Source organism: Saccostrea echinata, unplaced genomic scaffold (assembly GCF_033153115.1).
Source record: "Saccostrea echinata isolate AGI-Se365-2 ecotype Australia unplaced genomic scaffold, CSIRO_AGI_Sech_v1 ptg000047l, whole genome shotgun sequence".
Lineage (NCBI taxonomy): Eukaryota > Metazoa > Mollusca > Bivalvia > Ostreida > Ostreidae > Saccostrea > Saccostrea echinata.
In genome coordinates this window covers 15,451,447-15,472,092 of record NW_026889796.1, presented here as the reverse complement: position 1 = coordinate 15,472,092, position 20,646 = coordinate 15,451,447, and the positions used below count along the sequence as shown (strand labels likewise).

General features: G+C 32.5%; 2 protein-coding genes across 2 annotated transcripts; both read right to left on the bottom strand.

Annotated features, from left to right (window-relative positions):
* Positions 1-1,832: 1,832 nt before the first annotated feature.
* On the bottom strand, positions 1,833-9,153 carry LOC133202435 (uncharacterized). Its single transcript, XM_061338252.1, has 4 exons — positions 9,007-9,153; positions 7,244-7,421; positions 3,657-3,814; positions 1,833-2,709 (listed from the first exon to the last, which is right to left on the bottom strand). Exons 1-4 carry the CDS (start codon positions 9,056-9,058, stop codon positions 2,570-2,572), a joined length of 528 nt encoding a protein of 175 aa, XP_061194236.1. The 5' UTR covers positions 9,059-9,153; the 3' UTR covers positions 1,833-2,569.
* Positions 9,154-10,915: 1,762 nt separating this feature from the next.
* Positions 10,916-20,646, bottom strand: LOC133202434 (dynein assembly factor with WD repeat domains 1-like). The gene is made up of 13 exons (XM_061338251.1): positions 20,550-20,646; positions 19,533-19,605; positions 18,622-18,713; positions 17,951-18,003; positions 17,557-17,615; positions 17,146-17,268; positions 16,827-16,926; positions 15,690-15,797; positions 15,147-15,253; positions 14,786-14,907; positions 13,862-14,034; positions 13,284-13,446; positions 10,916-12,972 (listed from the first exon to the last, which is right to left on the bottom strand). The coding sequence occupies exons 1-13, from the start codon at positions 20,587-20,589 to the stop codon at positions 12,938-12,940; spliced, it is 1,248 nt and encodes a 415-aa protein (XP_061194235.1). The 5' UTR covers positions 20,590-20,646; the 3' UTR covers positions 10,916-12,937.

The window sequence follows — 20,646 nt, the reverse complement described above, 5'->3', positions numbered from 1 at the left end:
ATCAGGGATGAGCAAAGTAATTAGCTGATACTCAGCAACAACATAGAGACTTGCTGTACATGCCAGTACTATCTATACGCTATATCACTACCACCAAACATGAGGCATTAGTGCTTACACATGACACACAAAATTCACAGAATACACCCAGCACAATCCTCACACAATAATGGTCTTTCTTGGGCTCTTGATTAATATTTAATGTACATGTACATGTATATAAGGTATTTTTGTCTCATTTTTATTCATCTTTATTTACAAATCTATCTGACTGTTAAAAAAAATAAAAGAAAGTACTTTTTAAAATATATTGTATAATTCTTTTATTCAATTTACCTCTCAGTCACGTGCAATATCTACATTTATTAATTATTTTAAGTGAATTATAAAGTGGACTAATTTCTCTTAAAGAAGAGTAAACATTACCATACATGATCATAATAGAGCCCGCCCTAACTCTAGAACCCTGTCTAAGGGTCCAAGAATTTCACAATTTTGGAAGAGGCACTCTTTTTCATCAATGTCATGCAATATATTTCTCTGCTAAATACTCAAGAGCAATGAAAAAGATTTCAAAAAATCAATGCATTTTCACTAAATGATCATAAAAGAGCCCCGCCCTAACTTCAGAACCCCTGACCCAAGGGCCATGAATTTCACAATTTTGGAGAAAGCATTCTTGCTATTCATAACGGTTCACTTAGTTTGTATGCTAAATACCCAGCAGAGAAAAATAATGCATTTCACTAAATGACAACTAGAGTCCTGCCCTGACAACAGAGCCCTTGGGCCAGGGGCCATAAATATCACAGGTTTGCATGGGAGAGGCACTCTTGCCCATCATATCTATGCATGTAGTTTGTCTGCTAAAAATAAAGGGGGAGAGAAGATTTTTGAAAAAAATATGCATATTCATATTTTTGATCTATGAATTTCGCAATCTTGGAAGAGGCTTATTATTATGTCAACAATTTGACTGTTTGATGTCCAGTAGTCAAGATTAATTGATTGATTGTATGTTGTTTAACATCCCGTTTGAGAATATTTCACTCATAAAGAGTCGTCGCCGTATGCCGGTGAAGGGCTTCAAATTTAGACCCTTGAGGGCTCTTTATCGCCTACCATGACATGGGACCTGTGCCTTTCACTCCCAATGCCTGTCATTTGGCGAAGGAGCAGTTACTACTTATGTTTACGTCTTATATAGAGTTCTTTAATGTACGTCATTTAGTGTTGAAGATTTTTCAGTATCTATGATAGATACTAAAATATTTGTCAATTGTGGGTCCGAACATAGTATCGTTTCAAAAACAAAACACGGTATATTTCAGAATAAGGACGACAAAATCACGAAGTGCCATTTTTAAACCAGGAAGATATATACTCCTGGTAAATTAATGTAAGAGAGAATATTGAGTCGGGCAAATTTCCTCGGAGACTCTCAGCGCTGCCTCGCTAGCTAATGGAAAGCCAATTATTAATGTTCTTCGTTAATTGCTCTTTTCGTCCTAAGACCATGGCATTTAAAAGCTGTCAACAAATAGAACAGCACCAAAGGGAAAGTCTTGGTTTGTTTGTTTGTATTTTTTTTTAATTTTTTTTAGTTAGAAGTCTGAAATGTATAGTTAAATTAGGTTTGGCAAAAAAGACAAACGTTACTTACATGTATATTTACAAAAATACACGCCGCCAACCATTATTTTGGAATTTTTATTTTAAAAAAATGGCACTGCATCTTGATGACATCTTACAACATATAGAAGCAATGGACAAATATGGACAACTTAAATTATTTTTCAGTTATTTTTTATTATTGGTAAGTCAACAATACACAAAGATATAAAATTTTATTCAGATTATCAAATTCATGTTTTTGACACACTACATAAGTAACATGATAACAATATCGCCTTGCTCTAGTTGTAACCTTAACAAAACATGACATTAAGTTCATTTGTCATACAGGAGGCCTAATATTAACATAGAAAAGAAACATAATATAGATCAGGAAAAAGAAGCATATACACAAAATAAAGCACTTGACACTGAGTAGTGTGGATAAGCTAAGATGTTTAAGTAGGCAAGATATTTTCAAAAATAGATGTGTTAAGGCAAAACATATTTAAAACAGACCTAAAAAAAAAATTCCAAAAATACATGCACTTTACATGTATAATTATATTCATTGCATTTAAAACCTTGCACTTTACATGCATGCATGTCCTAACCTGCAAATGCATGCATGTAAATAATTAAGTACATGGAATCTTAAGTACATACAAATAAAAAGAAAACCAACTGCTTTGGTGAACAAATTTTGAATAATAGAGTCAACTTTAAATTTACCTGTACATGTTACTACGTGTAAGATACTAGAACGATTAAATTTAAATTACCCTGCATAAATTTATGAGCATGCACTTCAATACACCGTAATTAAAATGAAAATAAGCTTTTAAATAAATGATAAAAAGATTAAACGTTGAAGCAAATCTAATATGCAGTTATCTCGTATACCCATCTCTCAAATAAGCTAGATCAAAATCTGTCCAAAAAAGTGTAGTTTTTTTTATGTGGATGTGAACAACTTTCCACTGGTCCTGGTATATCTGACGGAAGGGTCACGTGGTGCTGAACGCGGGGCAGCTGTGGAGACGGTATGTTCATATGCAGGTGGAGGGGACATAACTCTGTCTTCAAGATCCTGAACTAAAACCACGGAATAACTCAGTATATACAATGAATATGGATTTTGAAATACCATCTAATGGTTATATTTCTGCAAAAGTTTTTTTCCCGGAATTTAAATGGTTTAGTCTAAAATTTCAACAAAATAAAGTAAATAAAAAATAAATGAAAAATTTAAAAAACAAGATAAAATTATATTCAAAACATAGCAGAAATTGTCTGTTATACGGTATATTAAGTACAAGTTAAAAGATCTGTATGCCTGTTTTCGTAACAATCACGCAACGTACTCGAAAGCAACGTTACCACTGAGGTCATCTTTAAGAAAAAATGTTTTCTTGTCCTCTCCCGACTCAGGATTTTAAAAAAATGGGTAGGTAGGTAGGTAGGGGGAAATTTTTTTTATTATTTAAGGAATGAATTTAATAGCTACCCAGGTTATAGTGTATAATTAGGGTTGGGGCAGCTTACGCTTTATAAACCGCGAAGCGGTTTATTAAAAAGCGTAAACTGTTCCAACTCAGGTTATACCAGTATAACTTGGGTAGCTATTAAATTTATTCCTCATAATTTAATTTTCCATCATGAAGTGTTGAAATTAAGTCAATTTCTCCTCAAAAATTTCTTCAAGTTGATCATATTTTAAAAGTAAGGTCAAGCGGATTAATACGTTTTTGACGTAAGTCATTGTGATGTAGGCAACGTAGGTTATACGATATAAACTAATTTTTTATTCAATCAAATGACGCGTTACAACCAGAATTAAATTATTCAAAAATACTTGCGAATAGGAAGTTAGAATACATGTAGTTATTAATGGGATGATAAAACTTCAGAATGAATAAAAAAAAATCATTGCTTCCAGGAGATTAAAAAAAGTTTTGAGTCGTTTTTAGTCAGCCGGTCGGGAGAGGGCAAACAAACATTTTTTTTAAGATGACCTGGGCTATAAAATGTTGGCTTTCTACCTGTCAAAACTCCTGCTCGAGATCCATCTGACCGGCGAGGGTCGACGCCAACAGTCACATTTTTCTTGTTGTATTTGCTGATACAGCAGCAAGTAACGGAGATAATAAACACGATCGCTAGAACAGTACCAGACACGACTCCAAGGTACAAACTGGTGCTGAAGAAGAAAACAGTGTAGAAGTATTAAAATGAGAAAAAAAATTAGGAGTCTTAGGAATAGGAAAACAATATAGGGACCAACAATGTAGGAGTCTTAGGATGAGACAAACAATATAGGGACCAACAATGTAGGAGTCTTAGGATGAGACAAACAATATAGAGACAAACAATGCAGGAGTCTTAGGATGAGACAAACAATATAGAGACCAACAATGTAGGAGTCTTAGGATGAGACAAACAATATAGGGACCAACAATGTAGGAGTCTTAGGATGAGACAAATAATATAGGGACCAACAATGTAGGAGTCTTAGGATGAGACAAACAATATAGAGACCAACAATGTAGGAGTCTTAGGATGAGACAAACAATATAGGGACCAACAATGTAGGAGTCTTAGGATGAGACAAACAATATAGGGACCAACAATGTAGGAGTCTTAGGATGAGACAAACAATATAGGGACCAACAATGTAGGAGTCTTAGGATGAGACAAACAATATAGGGACCAACAATGTAGGAGTCTTAGGATGAGACAAACAATATAGGGACCTTAGAGACAATGAAAAATGTGAAGATAACGATCAGTGATCGATGTCAATAAACCTACAAACAAGACAAATGTGTAAACAGGGCGTAAAGCATGTAGGAGCATGAGGAAACAATGTAGGAGTATTGAAATGAGACAAACACTTCAAATGTCTTTAGATGAGGGAAACAATATAGAGCTCTTAGAATGAAGAAAAAAACAATTTTAGAAGTCCAAAGATGAGGAAGACAATGTAGGAGTATTAGGATGAGGAAATAGTTCTATATGTGCAAAAATTGATACATACATGATTTCAAAATAGTCAAGAGAGATCACTGGTAGTTTGAAAATGTCTCTGATCTTATTTAAACTCTTAACAATTCACTGAGGCATAATAGTTATACATGTGCGAAAATTGATACATACATGATTTCAAAATTGGGGGAAAAAACAAAAAAAAAAATAATGATACTTGCTATAAGAAGTAAACTAACACAGTTTAATCTCCGAGTCGGTGTTTCGAACTCAAAGGCAAAATATAATTCTAAATAAACATGGAGATACCAGGGTGTTCAAATTCGAACTCAAAATTTAGTTGGGATCATGGACTCACTTCGACATATTTTTATTGTGCGATTTAAATGGCGCTCGAGATGCCAAAGTTCAATCTGTTTGTGTTAATTAAGTACTTTTGATTATAACTATTATCCAGTATATGGACGACTTTTAATTATAAATTTCCTGATAATCTTATCAATAATAAAAGCGTGGCATTTTCTTCTTTCTTCAATCTGGGTTAACAATGTCACGGCAATGCTCTACATTTTCGGTAATTTTCTAGAATGGCTTCTACGTAAAGCTTTGCATGGTCTTAATTTAGAAATAAAGAATGGTACATGCACATTTTTTTTTTACAAACTAGAGCTTTTAAATGAGTAGATCAATTTAGCCACACTGTATCAGTGATATTTCACTATAAAGTTTTGCTCAAGTTCTATCCAATTCAAGTTAATTTTTAACTTTTTTGATGAAGATAAAATCATGATAACGTCATGAGAAACTCTTTGATTTCCCACTCTCTAAACACTAATTATCCACAGTGCATTGGTTTTGGTGGTGTTCCTGCCATAGCAACATTTCTATATTTTACGTTTCCTAGAAACACACGTAACAACTAATAAATATCCATGAAAAAGGGGCGCTAAAAAGATTTTTCCCATATACTTGTCATGCGCTCGACATTTTATCTAATGGCCACTCACCAACTTCCGCCATAAGCCACAAACAGTAATTTGGTCCTCAAATGTGGAAAATAGACACAGACTTCCCAAAGCTAAAACAAATATTATATGGGGAAAAGAGGGAGAGAAAAAATCATTATTGCTTTTTATTAACGCCTTACGGAATAATTGAATACCTACCAAGTTTCTGTTAGTTTTTAATTTAATTCACTAATAGTGAAATCTAGGCCTGTTTTATTATTTTCTTCACCCCTCCCCAGGCGACATATTTGTTTTCCAGAAGTTTTTGCTGGATATAATTATGAGGTATTTGACTGATATTTAATGCTCTTTCAGATAATGAGGTGTTTTCCGACCATTTTTTAATGATTAGTAATTGCCATCGATCTGATTTTGTTTTTCTTTCGCGGCTTTCTATGAAATTTCAGTTATGACCATTTTGGACGTAAATTCAATGTACTACAAGAAACAATACAACTTCTAGAATGACAAAAGTCTAGGAGGAGCAGTGTACATTTTCTCGGAAGGTACCGTCGTCGTCAGTGAGGACTGTGCATAGTTTATCTGTAAATGAATATTTACAAACATGAAATGGTCCATATGAACGGGGGGGGGGGGCGTTTAAGAAAACCTGTCAAGCAGGAAGGAAACAGAGGGAGTTAAGGTAAGACAGCTTCAAGGCAAATCGCCATTTCCAACCATTTTTGCGATTGTCAGTAGGATATCGATTATTTAAAAGTGGCCCGCTGGGGTTTGACAATTAATTATCGCTCTCTTTTGTTCAATTTAAAAGAACAATTGTTTATATTCAATGTACCTTTAGATCAAATTACATGCAAATATTGTATCAAAATCAGCTGACTGTAAAAATAATGCATTTGTTTCGTTTTCCTGAACATTGAATAGAAATCTATAGAAACGGCTTTCTGCTCAGCTTCCATGCTTCATTTGTATATATATATATATATATATATATACATGTACTTGATTAAAATTTCCTTAATTTTTGTCCCCCACTTTTGTAAAAGCGCGAGGACGTTAAATTCTATTTGTCCGTTCATATGCCTGTCTGACACCAAAAACTTTAACCTTGGTGACAACTTTTGAATGAGATGATATATGGCCTTCATATTTCACATGTACATTTCTTGTACATGTAACAAGGCCTTTCCGAATATACTATGATTATTGACCGCATGACCTTGACCTTAATGTTTGACCTTCTTTTAAAAAAAAAATAACTTTGGTAATAAATTTTAAAGTAAGGGAAGATAGGGCTTTCATATTTCACACGACGTGTGCATTTCCTCTGACAAGTCCTTTCCGAATATACTATGACTGTAGACCTCATTACCTTGAAGTTTGACCTACTTTTAAAAATATTCAAATTTGCTAATAACTTCTGACTGAGAAAAGATATTTCACTTGTGAATTGTGAATATAACGAACAGTGATAATTCCCAAAAGTCCATTTAAACAAAAAAAAAATTATGAGCAGAGTCAACACGGACCTCTGAAAGTGGGGTCACTTTTGCATTACCTGTGATCGAATGTCCTATGATTTTTTTTACCTCATGACCTTGAAGTTTGGCCTTTGAAATTTAGCGCTTGAGCTACAGACATTAATGAATAAAGACTTGTAACAATTACGCTCTTACTTGTCATTGTAGATAGGTTTTTCTGTTGTGGTGATTGGAGCTGTACAGCAGTAGTCTCCCCTTTGTCCACAGCAGCCATGTTCACAATGAACGTAAGTTCGTAATTTGTAAATAAATCCAAAGCTGTCCCTTCTGTAGGTGATTCTAGGGCACTCGTATCCTTTAGCGAGGTTTACAACTAAAATAAGTAGACGTACAAAAATATGAATGATGTTCTGATTACACTTATACCTTTTTGTAATGAAAAATGAAGATAATTAACGAACAGCGATAGATCTCAAAAAATCTACAAGCAATACAAATCTGTGAACAGCACATAAAACACGAACCCCTGAGATTCCAGAGGTGGGGTCAGGTACCTAGGACTAATTCACTTGGCCTATATTAGTTTTCCTGAGTATTTAATACCGCAGACTAATGAATTATTCTGAGTATCTAATACCGAAAACTAATTGGTCCTGTAGTGAGAATATGATATTGAAAACTAATAATTTACACTATGTATCTGATACAGAACAATAATAAGTTATTCTGAGTATCTAATACTGAGAACTTTCTTATTATCCTGAGTATCTGATCAGTCTAAGACGCGTTAGTTATTTTGAGTGTAATGGTTTGGGCGTGGATATCGGGCTGGGTAGATTAGTTGGTAGAGCACCTGACCGGAGATTCGAGGGGGGGGGGGGGGGGGGGGGGGGGGTTCGGGTTCGAATCCCGGTGTCCGTCGCATTTTTCTCCTCTCCGGTTACATTTGGTGCCGCGACCAGGATGTTACACTGGTGAAAGAACCTGAGTTGGTGTGTTTGGGGCCGAAGACATTTAAAGAGGGAGGAATGTTGCGGTCAGACGGGTCTGATCACCGGTGGCCAGATAGCTCAATTGGTAAAGCAGCAGACTGGAGATTCAGGGGGCCCGGGTCCGAATCCCGGTCTGGTTCGTCGGATTTTTCTTCTCTCCGATTACATGAGTATACGATACCGAAGACTAATAGTAATTATTTATTCCGCATATCTGATACTGAAGACTAATGAGTTATTCTGAGTTTCTAATACTAAAGAATAATTGATCCTGAATATCTGATACTTAAAATTAATTTTAAAGTTATTCTGCGTATCTGATAATAATAAGTACCTGATATTGACAATTTAGTAGTTATCCTGAGTATTTGATACTGAGAACTACTCTAGTAATTATTTATTCTGAGTATCTAATACCAAAGACTTAGACTAATTGGTTTGTTTGATTGTTTAACGTCCCTTCGATTTTTTTTTTCTATTCAGTCCAGTAGCCCTAACCGGGAACGAATCTGCGATATTCTCATTGATCATGATTAGAATAGAAAGAATTCTTTTTACTATATACGATGAAAATCATATTAATCATATGCATTGTAAATAAATTTGTTTTCACGTAGAAAAAAATTGAATTTCTTTCGTACGGTATAATTAAATTATCTTTCGCAGACGGATCCTCAGCTGTATTTCGATAACATCACAGTTTCACCATACTGTAATTTAACGAGTTAAAAATAAATAAAAATTGAAGTCAAGCTGAAAAAGGGGGGGGGGGGTTACATCTTTGCATTTATCTTTAGGACGTATCATGTGACTTATTTTCGCTCTAAACTCAATGCAAAAAACATGGCCAGGTAGGACTGTCATTTAAATATTGAATTCTGGAAACAGAAAATATTGAGTAATTATAAATTAAAAAAAAAAAGAAATTCATCATCATACTTACAAAAAGTAAAAACTATATTATACCTTCAGTCAAGACGAATACCAGTGTCAACAAAAGAAAAGCCGAAATCTCCATCACTGAATTAAATGACGTTTCTTTCCGAAATCACATAATTGTAACAAATGTTTTGTTTGGGTTCAGTCGTGGATAGATGTCACACATCAGCAATGTGCACTATTGATTAAAATGCGGATGGTGGTAGAACCCATTCAGCGTGAAATTACAATGGAATTGGAAAAGTTTCAAGTTTTCTGGTAGGTAATAAAATCCATGAATTTTAAATGATACCTTTATTACTTTCAAACATCACAGAATATCTACGCCGAATCTTTAATGACCAGAAAACAATTAGGCGGATTCATAAATTTAATCTTTACAACTACATGTAATATAGAAATGATTTGTATATGTTTTAAAGATTTTTTTTTTTGGTTAAATTATTAAAATGCATTATTTGCATGACTTCAAGCTATTACTTTAAGGTAGGGTAAATACAGTATAGTGCAATGATGAAATCTGTAGGAACATAAGAGGCTGTGTCCCTTCTCAAATGTGTACATCTAAAATTTATGCTATTCTGAAACCAAAAAAAAAAAATGATTTTGCTTTGAACTTTTCCGTCAATCATGTAGTTTGAATTACCAAATTTAGATTTAGGAAAAAAAATAGGTTTTTGAAATCCCTCATTTTTTTTAAACAGCAAGTACCTCTCCCCCACGCTCCATCTCTTCTTTCTACAAGTTTTATTCCAATTAAATCTTTGAAAAAGGGACATTGCTCTTGGTTTTTCTGTTCCATCTTTCAAATGATTTAGCTGCATTTCTTTAACCTCTGAGTCTAACAATACAGAGTTTTAAAATTTGGCAAAGTTTACAACATTGTATTATAGTAAAGATTTTTTTCTTAAATTATAAAGAAAGTCAAGTATCTGTGAGCGCAAAGGGGGGGGGGGGGGGGGCAAGAGCCCCAAGTTTTTCTTGTCTGACATCGTTAAACAAAAAGTGCACATTGTGCATGAGACTTTATGATATTGGTATTTGAAATGAGTCTTTTTTTTTTATAATAAACAAAGGAAATATACGTTTATATACTAAAGCTAGTATTTGTTTATCAATATCAATCAACATTCATCACATTTAGTTTTCAGAGGGAACAGCGAGTCTTATGAAACCTTTAAGTTTGTGAATTTACGGTACTTTTTTGACGGACATGGAACTTTTGATTTCGCTCCTAGGTGACATTCACAAACTTTACTGATAACTATGACTATGTGGAACATAAATGATGTTCTGTAATTTAAACAATAAAATGCTTTCTTTGGTTGTTAGTACGGGAATTAATGTCGCAGCTGTTGCAGAAAAAATACATAACCCGCGTAAACAGGTTATGTGAATTTTTTTCTGCAGTAGCTGCGACGTTAATTCCCGTACTAACAAACAAAGAAATATATTTTATTGTTTATATTTATATCTTTTTTTAAAAAAACATTCAAAGTAAATTAAATATGTTAAATATTGTATTATAGATGTGTATATCATTGTATGCATAATTGATGGAACAGCCGTTGCTTAAGAAATCTATGCAGTTGGCTTGCTTAGTGTTGTTTATGGACTGATTAACGGCAATGGTTTTTATAAGAAATAAAGGAAATAATATTAAGTGGATGTAAATATAGACATGTTTTGCATCATAATTTTTTTTTGCAGGGACAATTTCAAAGGCGGTTTGATTTTATACATTGTTACTGTAGCAAAAGACATTTTTCAGTTTGCCTCAGAGTGGTGCAGTGTTTCTATTCTCAATTAACGTCAATAATAATAATAATAAAAAATGCTGATAAACAGAATTCATACATCAGAACATAAACTTCAAGTACTGTTTCATAATTATTCAAAAATGCCTGGACATATAATAAGATTTCAACTCTTCAGATATTTTGTACTTCTTTTATTGCATTTCTATGGTATTAACCAAAAAAAATGCACTGGCAAATACAAAAGAACCAGCATGCATATGCAAAACAAGGGCAAACTGACAAACTCTTCAACAAAACCATCTGCACTTATAATTACTACACACTTAAATATCTTTCATGCAAATGACAACACTTTCTAACAACTTTAGATGTTCAATCGAACAAATATCCATTACTGTAAATGTACTCATCTCTTTTAATTGTAATTTGAGCCTTTTTTTAAGCAAAAGAGTGCTAAATATTAATATAACAAAGACTGCTAATTGCTTTTTACATTACCTTTGAATGTGCATACACTGAGAAATATTAATAAATATATTAAAAATTTCTTTTGATGTGTTATTTTTATATGGAGCAGAGAAATAAATAGGTGTATTTGCAATAGTCTATTAGCATTCAAAGTTTTGTAAAACCCCATTTCTGAACCATGGTCTTTCTACTGTTTCTTTACCACACTCTTCTATTAAAAATGCAACATAATAATAATAAATTAAGTACACACAAGCATAAAAAAAAGCCCAACAACAAAGAATTTTCAACCTTCATTATGCACAAATGTTTTAAATTGTCATGTAAGACTCGGACAATCAAATTTCACTCTGAAATGTCTTGTGACAGAATTAATGTGACAATAAATTCCTGTGCAATTCAAAACGGCAAAATAAAGTGTATTTTGTGAAGATAGAAATTCAGTAAACTTCATACATAATTAATCAAACTGTAGTTCCACAATTAAACAAGTAAGCTTCTAAATTTTGTACACATTAAAAATTGCTAGAGATCTAAAGAAGATAAAATTTCTTAACCTATCAATAATGCTGACATTCTGCTAATGGTTTGCATGTAAATGATACAAAAATGAAACAATTATGAATAATAATATTAATGATCAAAACAATAACCGAGATCCTGTCAGTACTTCCTGTGACCTTGAACTTTTCTGTGACAATATATGTGCAATATTACAAAGTAACAGGTTCTAATTCATTATCACGAAAACTAAAATTACATTAGTTATTCAAAGCTAATATCTATTCGACAGACATATTTGTCATTAAGAATGCCACTTCCTTTGTCAAGTATAGTGTTTTCCAAGTCTGGGAGTAACAAAACTGAAAATATTTTAAAATCAGAAATATCATTTACAATTCTATTCATGCATATATAAACTATAATTATTAACATTTAAATATTATAAGAATTGAAGTCTGCAGATGGACTTAAAAAATTTACATGGAACTATATATTTTTGGTTCAAAACACAACATTATAAACATTACATCGGTACATACTGGAATGTGCATTAAAAATCAATGTATCAAGTATATAGAATTGAAAATAAATGTAAAATCTTATGTATAAAGTCACAAAATAACCTCTGTCGTGAATATGTCTTTAAATTCAACAATCATATATTTTTGTTTAAATGTTACAAATGGTATCCATTACCATCAATCATAAATAATTACTGGACGGCAATTCAAATGTAAAATTGGGGAAAAAAATCATAAAGAAAACTATAAAAAAGAAATATATAATAAATTATATATATATATCAGTAAATAAAGCTGGAAGGAATGGATTTCAGTAAAATAGACAAAAACAGTCGTTAATAATTACGTACAGGTGTAAATTATTGGTTCTGGGAACCACAATTTTTTTTCTACCACAAAAAAAGGATTTCAAGACTTGGACACTTCACAAATTAGAGTATGAAAGATGCAAAGAAATAAGTTCTTTCAAATAACATCCCCTAAATCTTCACCAGAATAACATTTTTTTTTTTTTTGCAAATATCTAAATTCCAGATGATGGCTTCCATGACACAAACTCTTGGAGTTTCCTCTGTGCAAAATTAACATGTTGATATTTTTAAAATGCTTCTAAGTCCACCAAGGGCATACAATGACACAGACAAAATGAGGCATCAAGCTCTGGCACCATAATACTGTTTAATAATGAGACACTATGGACCACTCTCATCTCCATATTCTGCAAGTGTTATCTTTACTACCTAGAAAACAAGATCGAAGCTCAGTAATTTATATTTTGTACGTAAAGGCAATTCAACTACATGTAGTACAATAGCAATTTTAATGTGGATCAGAGAAGTAAAACATAACAACTGAAATCATGTAAATGACACAAAATTAAAATTCTAAATCATCAAAACTTTATAACATAACAAAACCAATTCTTCAAAACATATAATAACTTTTTTTTTTTACTTACCATCAGCTTTACAATAAAACAGATTAGAAGCATTCTTGAAAATTAGTATTATAAATAAATTACAAAGCAGTTAGTATAAATGTATTTCTTTACCAGTAATGATGGTGTTTCCCTCATAGTTGAATGCACAGCTAAAGATTTCATCTGTATGTCCCTCCAGGATCTGTTTACATCGCCCCGTTTCTGGGTCCCACAGTCGCGCTGTCTTATCAGAACTTGCCGTCAACACTGAGGTTCCTTGTGGGTTAAAGGTTATCTGTAATAAGGAAATAAAGAATGCAATCAAAATACCCCTAGGAAAAATTTTGAAGTGAGTCTTTTAAAATGTATAAAATCTGTTTGATCTTTTCTTATCTTTGTGAAGCAAGAATTTTCTAATATTTAAGATGTTGCCTTGAAATAAATTTTTTAAATCAAAATAAATTCAAGGCCCTTTCTACTTATAATTTTGAAATTCTCCAAGAAGATTTTACAGAGAAAGCAGCTGTTAAATATTTAGTTTAAAATAAGCTACATTGCTTAAACGAGATTGAAACATATTTTACCTGATTTCATACATATAAAATATTACCCTGACTAACACTATGAGACAGATTTCACACTTCAAATTGAAACATAAAGAAATATTTTATATGTCTGAACTACAGTATGCACAATTTCCCCTTATTTACCTTAGAAATTTCACCTTCGTGCCCCTCAAACTTGGAGATGAGATTGTGGGAGACAGCATTGTAGCACCGGGCTGTCCCATCAGCTGATGCAGTCAGTAACATCTGACCTGTGTAGTCAAATGCCACATCTAACACCTCATCGTCATGGCCTCTCAGGGTACCTATACAGCGGCCTGTGTAGAAAAAAAAATGTGATTTACATAATGAATGTTTTCCATGAGGATATCTCTTCGTACTTCAAAAGCTTGAAGACATCACCTTTGTAAATGCATAAAAACAATGTTATCATATTTCAATTATAGACATAACCAAATGTAGTCTTATGCCCTGTTCACACGGAGAGTTTAATTTGCAGTAAATTAATGCGAAGTGAAATGATGCGAATTAAACTAATGCAAATTAAATTGCGTTCACACGACAGCCAATGCAAAGTAAACTAATGCGAATTATAATTTTATTTCTACAACAAGGCTATTCAGTGAGGCTATTATGACGTCATTTACAAATCACGTCATATTGTGCTGAAGAGATATACTTTTGACATAATATCATAGTGTCTGTACACATTTTAGTGATGAACATAATTTTCCTCTGTTTTCCACTCAAAAATAGCACAAATACCTATATTTGACCATCGACATGTGACCTGTGGCTTATTTCTGTCCTTACTCATGCGTCAAAATTTAATTCCAATTAGCTTCACTTAGCGTTCACACAGAGCTAATGCGAAGTAATTTAATGCGCAGTAAACTAATTCGAATTAAACTAATTCGCTTTCAATTCTCTGTGTGAACGCGGGTCAAATTTAGTTCGCAGTAACTTAAGTTTAATTCGAATTAAACTCTCCATGTGAACAGGGCATTATTAACAAAATATTGGGGGGGGGGGGGGTGAATAATATGGTTTGGTTAGAGATTTACTAACCTGAGGGTGGATCCCAGATTTTACAGGTTTTGTCCATGGATCCTGTGGCAATAAGTGAACAATCCCAGTTAAACTGTGCACTACTGATCTCTGCTTTGTGTCCTATCAGCGAATGTATCCGCCTATAACCAAAAAAAAAAACCTGTGTTAATCCAAATCACTTCCTTACATTCTATTGCATTTATTTTCAGACTTTTGAAAGATGTAGTTAATGTTTTGACCCCACTGAAGAAACATCAGATGAAGAACCGTGCTTTACATCTATTCAGAGGGATATTACATTATGGCATGATTTTTTCACCTACCATTATTTGAGAACACTAACTACTCCTGTATATTTTATATAAACTCTATCACTTACTTTCCCGAGTTGATGTCCCACACAGACACTGTATGATCAAAGGATCCTGTTATTAGCTGTGTACCAGTAGAGTTGAAAGAAAGGGAGATAATCTCAGCAGAATGACCCTGAAACAGAAAAGAGTCTAGTTATACACTGTATATGCATGATTTGTGACAAGTGGTTTAAAGGGATTTTTTCAATGTTTTAGGTAGTAAATAAATCAAAAATAAATGACAGTAATTTGTGGCTTCTTTATTTAGCTATTTGTTGTGCTAGTTCCGTTAACAACTGAAAATGTGGTACATGTACTTGTGACATGTTAATACACACTCACATGGGTGAAATAAACACAAACTTGGGCACAAATAAGATAGAATATCCATATTTTCATAATTGTGACAAATTTAGAATTAACGCAACTGTGTCACACAATTTTACTGACCTGTGGCTATAAGTTGAAAATACAATGAAAAATTATATCTACCATAATCTGAAACTTAACAATTCATCTCAAATGTCCTACATATATCACAATGTAAGTTTAGGGTACATGATGCTTACAGAAAGAGAGACAAGTTCTTGACCAGTCTGGACATCCCATAGTTTGGCTGTGGTGTCCATACTCCCAGTGGCCACTACAGAACTCTGGGGGTTAAAACTCAGACACACCTACAATATTACAGTTGTGTTTAAATCAACTAAAAGACATAACATAAATGACATAATAAACAGAATTAACAAATCAAATATTATACAATTAATTACCCCTTATGAGGTCAACATGGTGAAATAAGGACCCTCGACCTGGCCCACAAGGTGACCTGACCTGACGGAGGCCGCGTAGCGGCTGAGGTCAGGTCAGGTCAGCAAGTGGCCAGGTCGAGGGTCCTTATTTCACCATGTTGACCTCATAAGGGGTAATCAATTGTTTTATTATACCAATATAAGTTAATGCAATTTTTGTAGGCTTAATTACTAAAATAATCGATTGTGTATTAGACCAATGAACTGTTATTATCAGTGTTCCATGGGGATTGGGATTCGCTAGTGAAGTAGTTTACTTTTTGCCTGCAAGTCTTGTAAGTTTTTGCACCACCGATTTATTAAAACACTCTGTGATTGTCAGTAACATGCATTTTTATAAATTCACAAATAACATTCCCGAGTACAATGACAATCTGGTGCAGACTTTTACTGTACAAGAGAGCTGAGTCTGCATTCGTTGAATTTGACATTGTAACGAAAGTTTCAATGAAAACAATAAATGTTATGACACATCTAAAGGCCAAATGTGTTCCGTATCCTAAAAATACTACATATTTTTATAACGGCATTTTTTGTAATGTACAATCTTAACAGGTCATTTTTAGCGGTCATTATTTTTATTGACTTGTCATTATACCCCACATGCAATGATTCCTAGGTCATTATTGCTGTATACGGTACTTTTTGGAGTCATTATTGAGTTTAAAAGCCTTCTAACAAGCCAATCAAATTTGATTATTCTTAATAAAGGTATAATAAATCCAGTTATCAAGTGGTGTATTCTATTATCAACTGAGTTTGTCTGCTTAGCTGATGTATTCACTTTAAATATTTCTACTGTCTACTTAACCTTTGAAATTGTTGTAAATAAAGGTTTTTTAATAAACAATTTTTAAATATTATCTGATAGTTTTCTTGATCAGATTTACTTACTATTTCTGCAGAATGTCCTCTAAATGTATGATAACACTTCCCAGTTTCTGAGCTCCATAGTTTACAAGTTTTGTCAAAGGAACCTGTGGCAATCTTGTCTCTAAAAATAAAAGTATAATTTGAGTATAATTACTTCCAATAAATATCTGGACTAAAAGTTAACAAAAAAAAAACTGTCAAGTACTCCCTCGGACTCAAGACTAAGTGAAAATTTTTATTTTTTTATTTTTTTGTACTTTCTACTTTGAAAGTTGAAATTCTTTTTCATTCTACAGTAATAGATAAAAACAGAAATACAAAGCCTGGGCCGTCCTCTTACCCGTATGGGTTGTTGAATGCAATAGCATACACTACGTTACGGTGTCCTTCCAGGGTATGTAACTCCTCCCCCGAAGCTGTGTCCCATACCTTACATGTTCTGTCATAACTCCCAGTGATAAAACTGAAAGAGAGTGTTGACTAGATATATTTCACAAATTTTACTTGATAAATTATCCTCAACTAGAAAAAGAAGTATACATAATAAATCTAATATGACACTACCTGGCTGTCCTTTGTTTTGTTTTTTTAAGTAATATTGAAGCTACTGAAGTTATATTTCCCTCACTTACACTGAAATTTTCTTTTTTTAAATTTAACTTGCAATTACAAAAAAAAAAAAAAAAAAATTATAAAAATAAGAATTTGTCATTACGGATATATATATATTATTATATAACATTTTGCATACCTGGACCCTGATTTGTTAAATGCAACATTTGTGAGTGGTAAGATATGGGCTCTAAGCACCTACAGAATAGAAATAAATATGAAAATCATTAAATACAAATAATACGATTAAAAAATGAATGCTGTGAAATCATTTTTATTCGACGGGTCAATGTTTGTAGGAATCAAAATTTTTACTGGTTCAATGGGATAATTTTGTTCATAACTTGTTCATACAGAAGATTCACTTAACCATTAGGTTGACAATCAGGGTTCAAAATTCATTGGTAACGGTGAACCACGAAATCCACGAACATTGGTCCCCCACTAACAATGATGAATCCACCGTAAGATAGCTCAAACTGAAAGGTATTTTTAAATGTAATTGCTAAAACATTACTTTGTATAAAACTCACCTTGAATAAGTAAAAGTGATGGTCATCCTTTTGGGCAAGTTTCTCTTGTAATCCTGTAATATTCAAAAAAATTCAATTTATATTACGATGTTCCTGGACTGAAAATACCATAAACTAGCATTATAGATTCAATATCTCAGAAACAAAAATCACGTATTTGTTCAAATTCAAAATATGATATTTGTCTTCATAAGTAAAATGGCACAATAAACTGTCTCTTAACTCCTTAAATTAAATGATTCAGTTTATGTCTCTTTCTTTTGAACTTAACTGTCAAAGAAAATATCTTAAGTTTTCTTTTTTTAACTTTAATTTTGTCAAAACATCTAATAAGTATTAGACGTTTAATGTTATAATAAATACGGTAGCAAAATTACCGTATGTTAATTGAATCGTGATTATATATCATTAATTATAATTGCTATTTATCCCTTTGGATACCTCTCACTGACAAAAAATATACTGGTACATTGTTAAGACATATTCTGTGCACAAAGGATTAAACATCTTAGATTGTTAAAAACTATCCCTTAAAAACTGTCCAAAAAATGGTGACCATTCTTCTAAATTCTGTACATCTGTAGATAATTCTGATGAAAAGTTTGCAGCTGTGCACCCTTTTTTGTACTCTTTCTTAATTCAAATTCTTGAGAGTCAGTAGGTATACATACTTTGTACAAGTTTCCTAACTTGTTCTGTTTTAGATGCTGTAATTAATGGTTCCTTCCTGGCTATCTCATCAACCACAGCATCAACATCAGTTCTGTAAAAGCATAATATACATCAACATCAGTTCTGTAAAAGTAATATACATCAACATCAGTTCTGTAAAAGTGTAAAATACATCAACATCAGTTCTGTAAAAGTATAAAATACATCAACATCAGTTCTGTAAAAGTATAAAATACATCAACATCATGCAGTTCTGTAAAAGTATAAATTACATCAACTTCAGTTCTGTAAAAGTATAAAATACATCAACATCATGTAGTTCTGTAAAAGTATAAATTACATCAACTTCAGTTCTTTAGAAGCAGTTCTGTCAATACTCTGTAAAAGCTTAACCTACTCTGTCACATATTAAAGATCCAAACCAAAATTAAAAGCATAATTTTACTAAAATATACTTAGACATGAATTACATACAAAACAGATTAAATGAAAATAATATATGGGCATTTATTCCTATTTGTGCACATCATTAAATGTAGCCCTGCATGTACCATGCACACAAAAGCTTAAGTTCATTTGTAGTAAATTATTATAAGAACATGTTTATAGATGAGATGGTTCAATATGTATTAAATTTATATCTGTATTAAGTGGAGTGATCAAAATGATGTACTGATTTGACAAGAATGATGTGAAGAGCTTTAGACTAACCTGGAACCAGTTAAAGAAGTTTAAGTTCCCTAAGGATTACTTGTCAACAGTCTTATCATCTCAATAATTACAGGGCTTAGAGAATTAGAGAATGCCCCTCTAGTATTGCATGACCGTGTAAAATATGAAGAGTACATATTTTTACCAGCTGTGTTTTTATTCATTGGACTTTTGTACAAAGAGTTTTGTGTAAACTTACTCTACTTTCAGGTCAAGCAGATCAATTGATTTGGTTTTCAAGTTGCCTCCCTGTTCATACTCCAATATGATCCCTGAAATACATTGATTCAATTAAAAGTCAATCATGATGAAGAACAAGAAATAATTAAGAGCTTAAAATATTGTTACTTATTAACTTAAGGTTTACATTATTTTGTTGCAATTCATTTGCATTATATACAATGAATACACAAGATATTTGAATTTCTATGAAGATTTTAGCTAAACTTGTTACTCATTTCAATTTTGTGTCAATCTAATTAAAATTAGATTTTCCAAATCTGCTCCCGCTTCTCAACAGTAGATTCAGAACATCTAATGTCAAATGTTTGAGAAATGGTAGCGAATTCGGAACATCTATAATTTGAATTTTGTATATGCTACAATATGCAACAATGAATGTAATGAATTATCTCTAGATGCTTTGTCTGAATGTCACAATGAGATTTACATGAACAAAATCAATCGTAGAATTTATTAAACTAACATATGCAGTTACTGCTCTGATTTTCAGTGAATGTGTCAGCTATAGATTATTTATCATTAAGACAGCCCAGAGAAATCTCATTATGATAAAGGAAGAAAGTTAAGAAAATAAGGTAACGAACTGTGAAAAATTATGAAAGTAATATATCAAATGTATTGATTGATACAGTGCAAAAGGTTTTCTTTTTCTCCTACTGAAAAGCTGTTTATATACAGAGAAGAGCGAGTACAGTAGATCTACTAAAATAGTTTAAAAAGTCCTTCAAAGTAGCAGCAGGCATATATCAAAATAAAAAAAGCCGAAAATAACACAATTTATCGAAACAGGTGAACAGAACACCAAGCAATGTCCAGGCATGTGCTTTTCAGCCATGATGAATCATCTTGGCGTTCATCGCGACCAAACTCGAAACTGTTTCCTGTCGCAAATCCCTTAAAAACTTAATTAATAATACCATATTTTTGGAAAGTTTTTGAAATATCTTTCAAATCTTTAGAACTATTTACTTACCAGGGGGATAATATCGTAGAAGAAATCGCTTCAACTTCATGCTCAAGTGCTTGGTTTCTAACTGCTAAAAATACCTAATATTGATGCATGTTGGGAT

Coding starts and splice junctions, on each gene's coding strand:
- LOC133202435 (XM_061338252.1), bottom strand. CDS start 9,058: ATGGAGATTTCGGCTTTTCTTTTGTTGACACTGGTATTCGTCTTGACT. Junction 3,815..7,243: donor AAACCTATCTACAATGACAA/GTAAGAGCGTAA, acceptor TTTCTTCTTCAG/CACCAGTTTGTACCTTGGAG. Junction 2,710..3,656: donor TCGAGCAGGAGTTTTGACAG/GTAGAAAGCCAA, acceptor CCGTGGTTTTAG/TTCAGGATCTTGAAGACAGA.
- LOC133202434 (XM_061338251.1), bottom strand. CDS start 20,589: ATGAAGTTGAAGCGATTTCTTCTACGATATTATCCCCCTG. Junction 16,927..17,145: donor GCATTCAACAACCCATACGG/GTAAGAGGACGG, acceptor TTTTATTTTTAG/AGACAAGATTGCCACAGGTT. Junction 13,447..13,861: donor ACGAAGGTGAAATTTCTAAG/GTAAATAAGGGG, acceptor TCCTTATTACAG/ATAACCTTTAACCCACAAGG.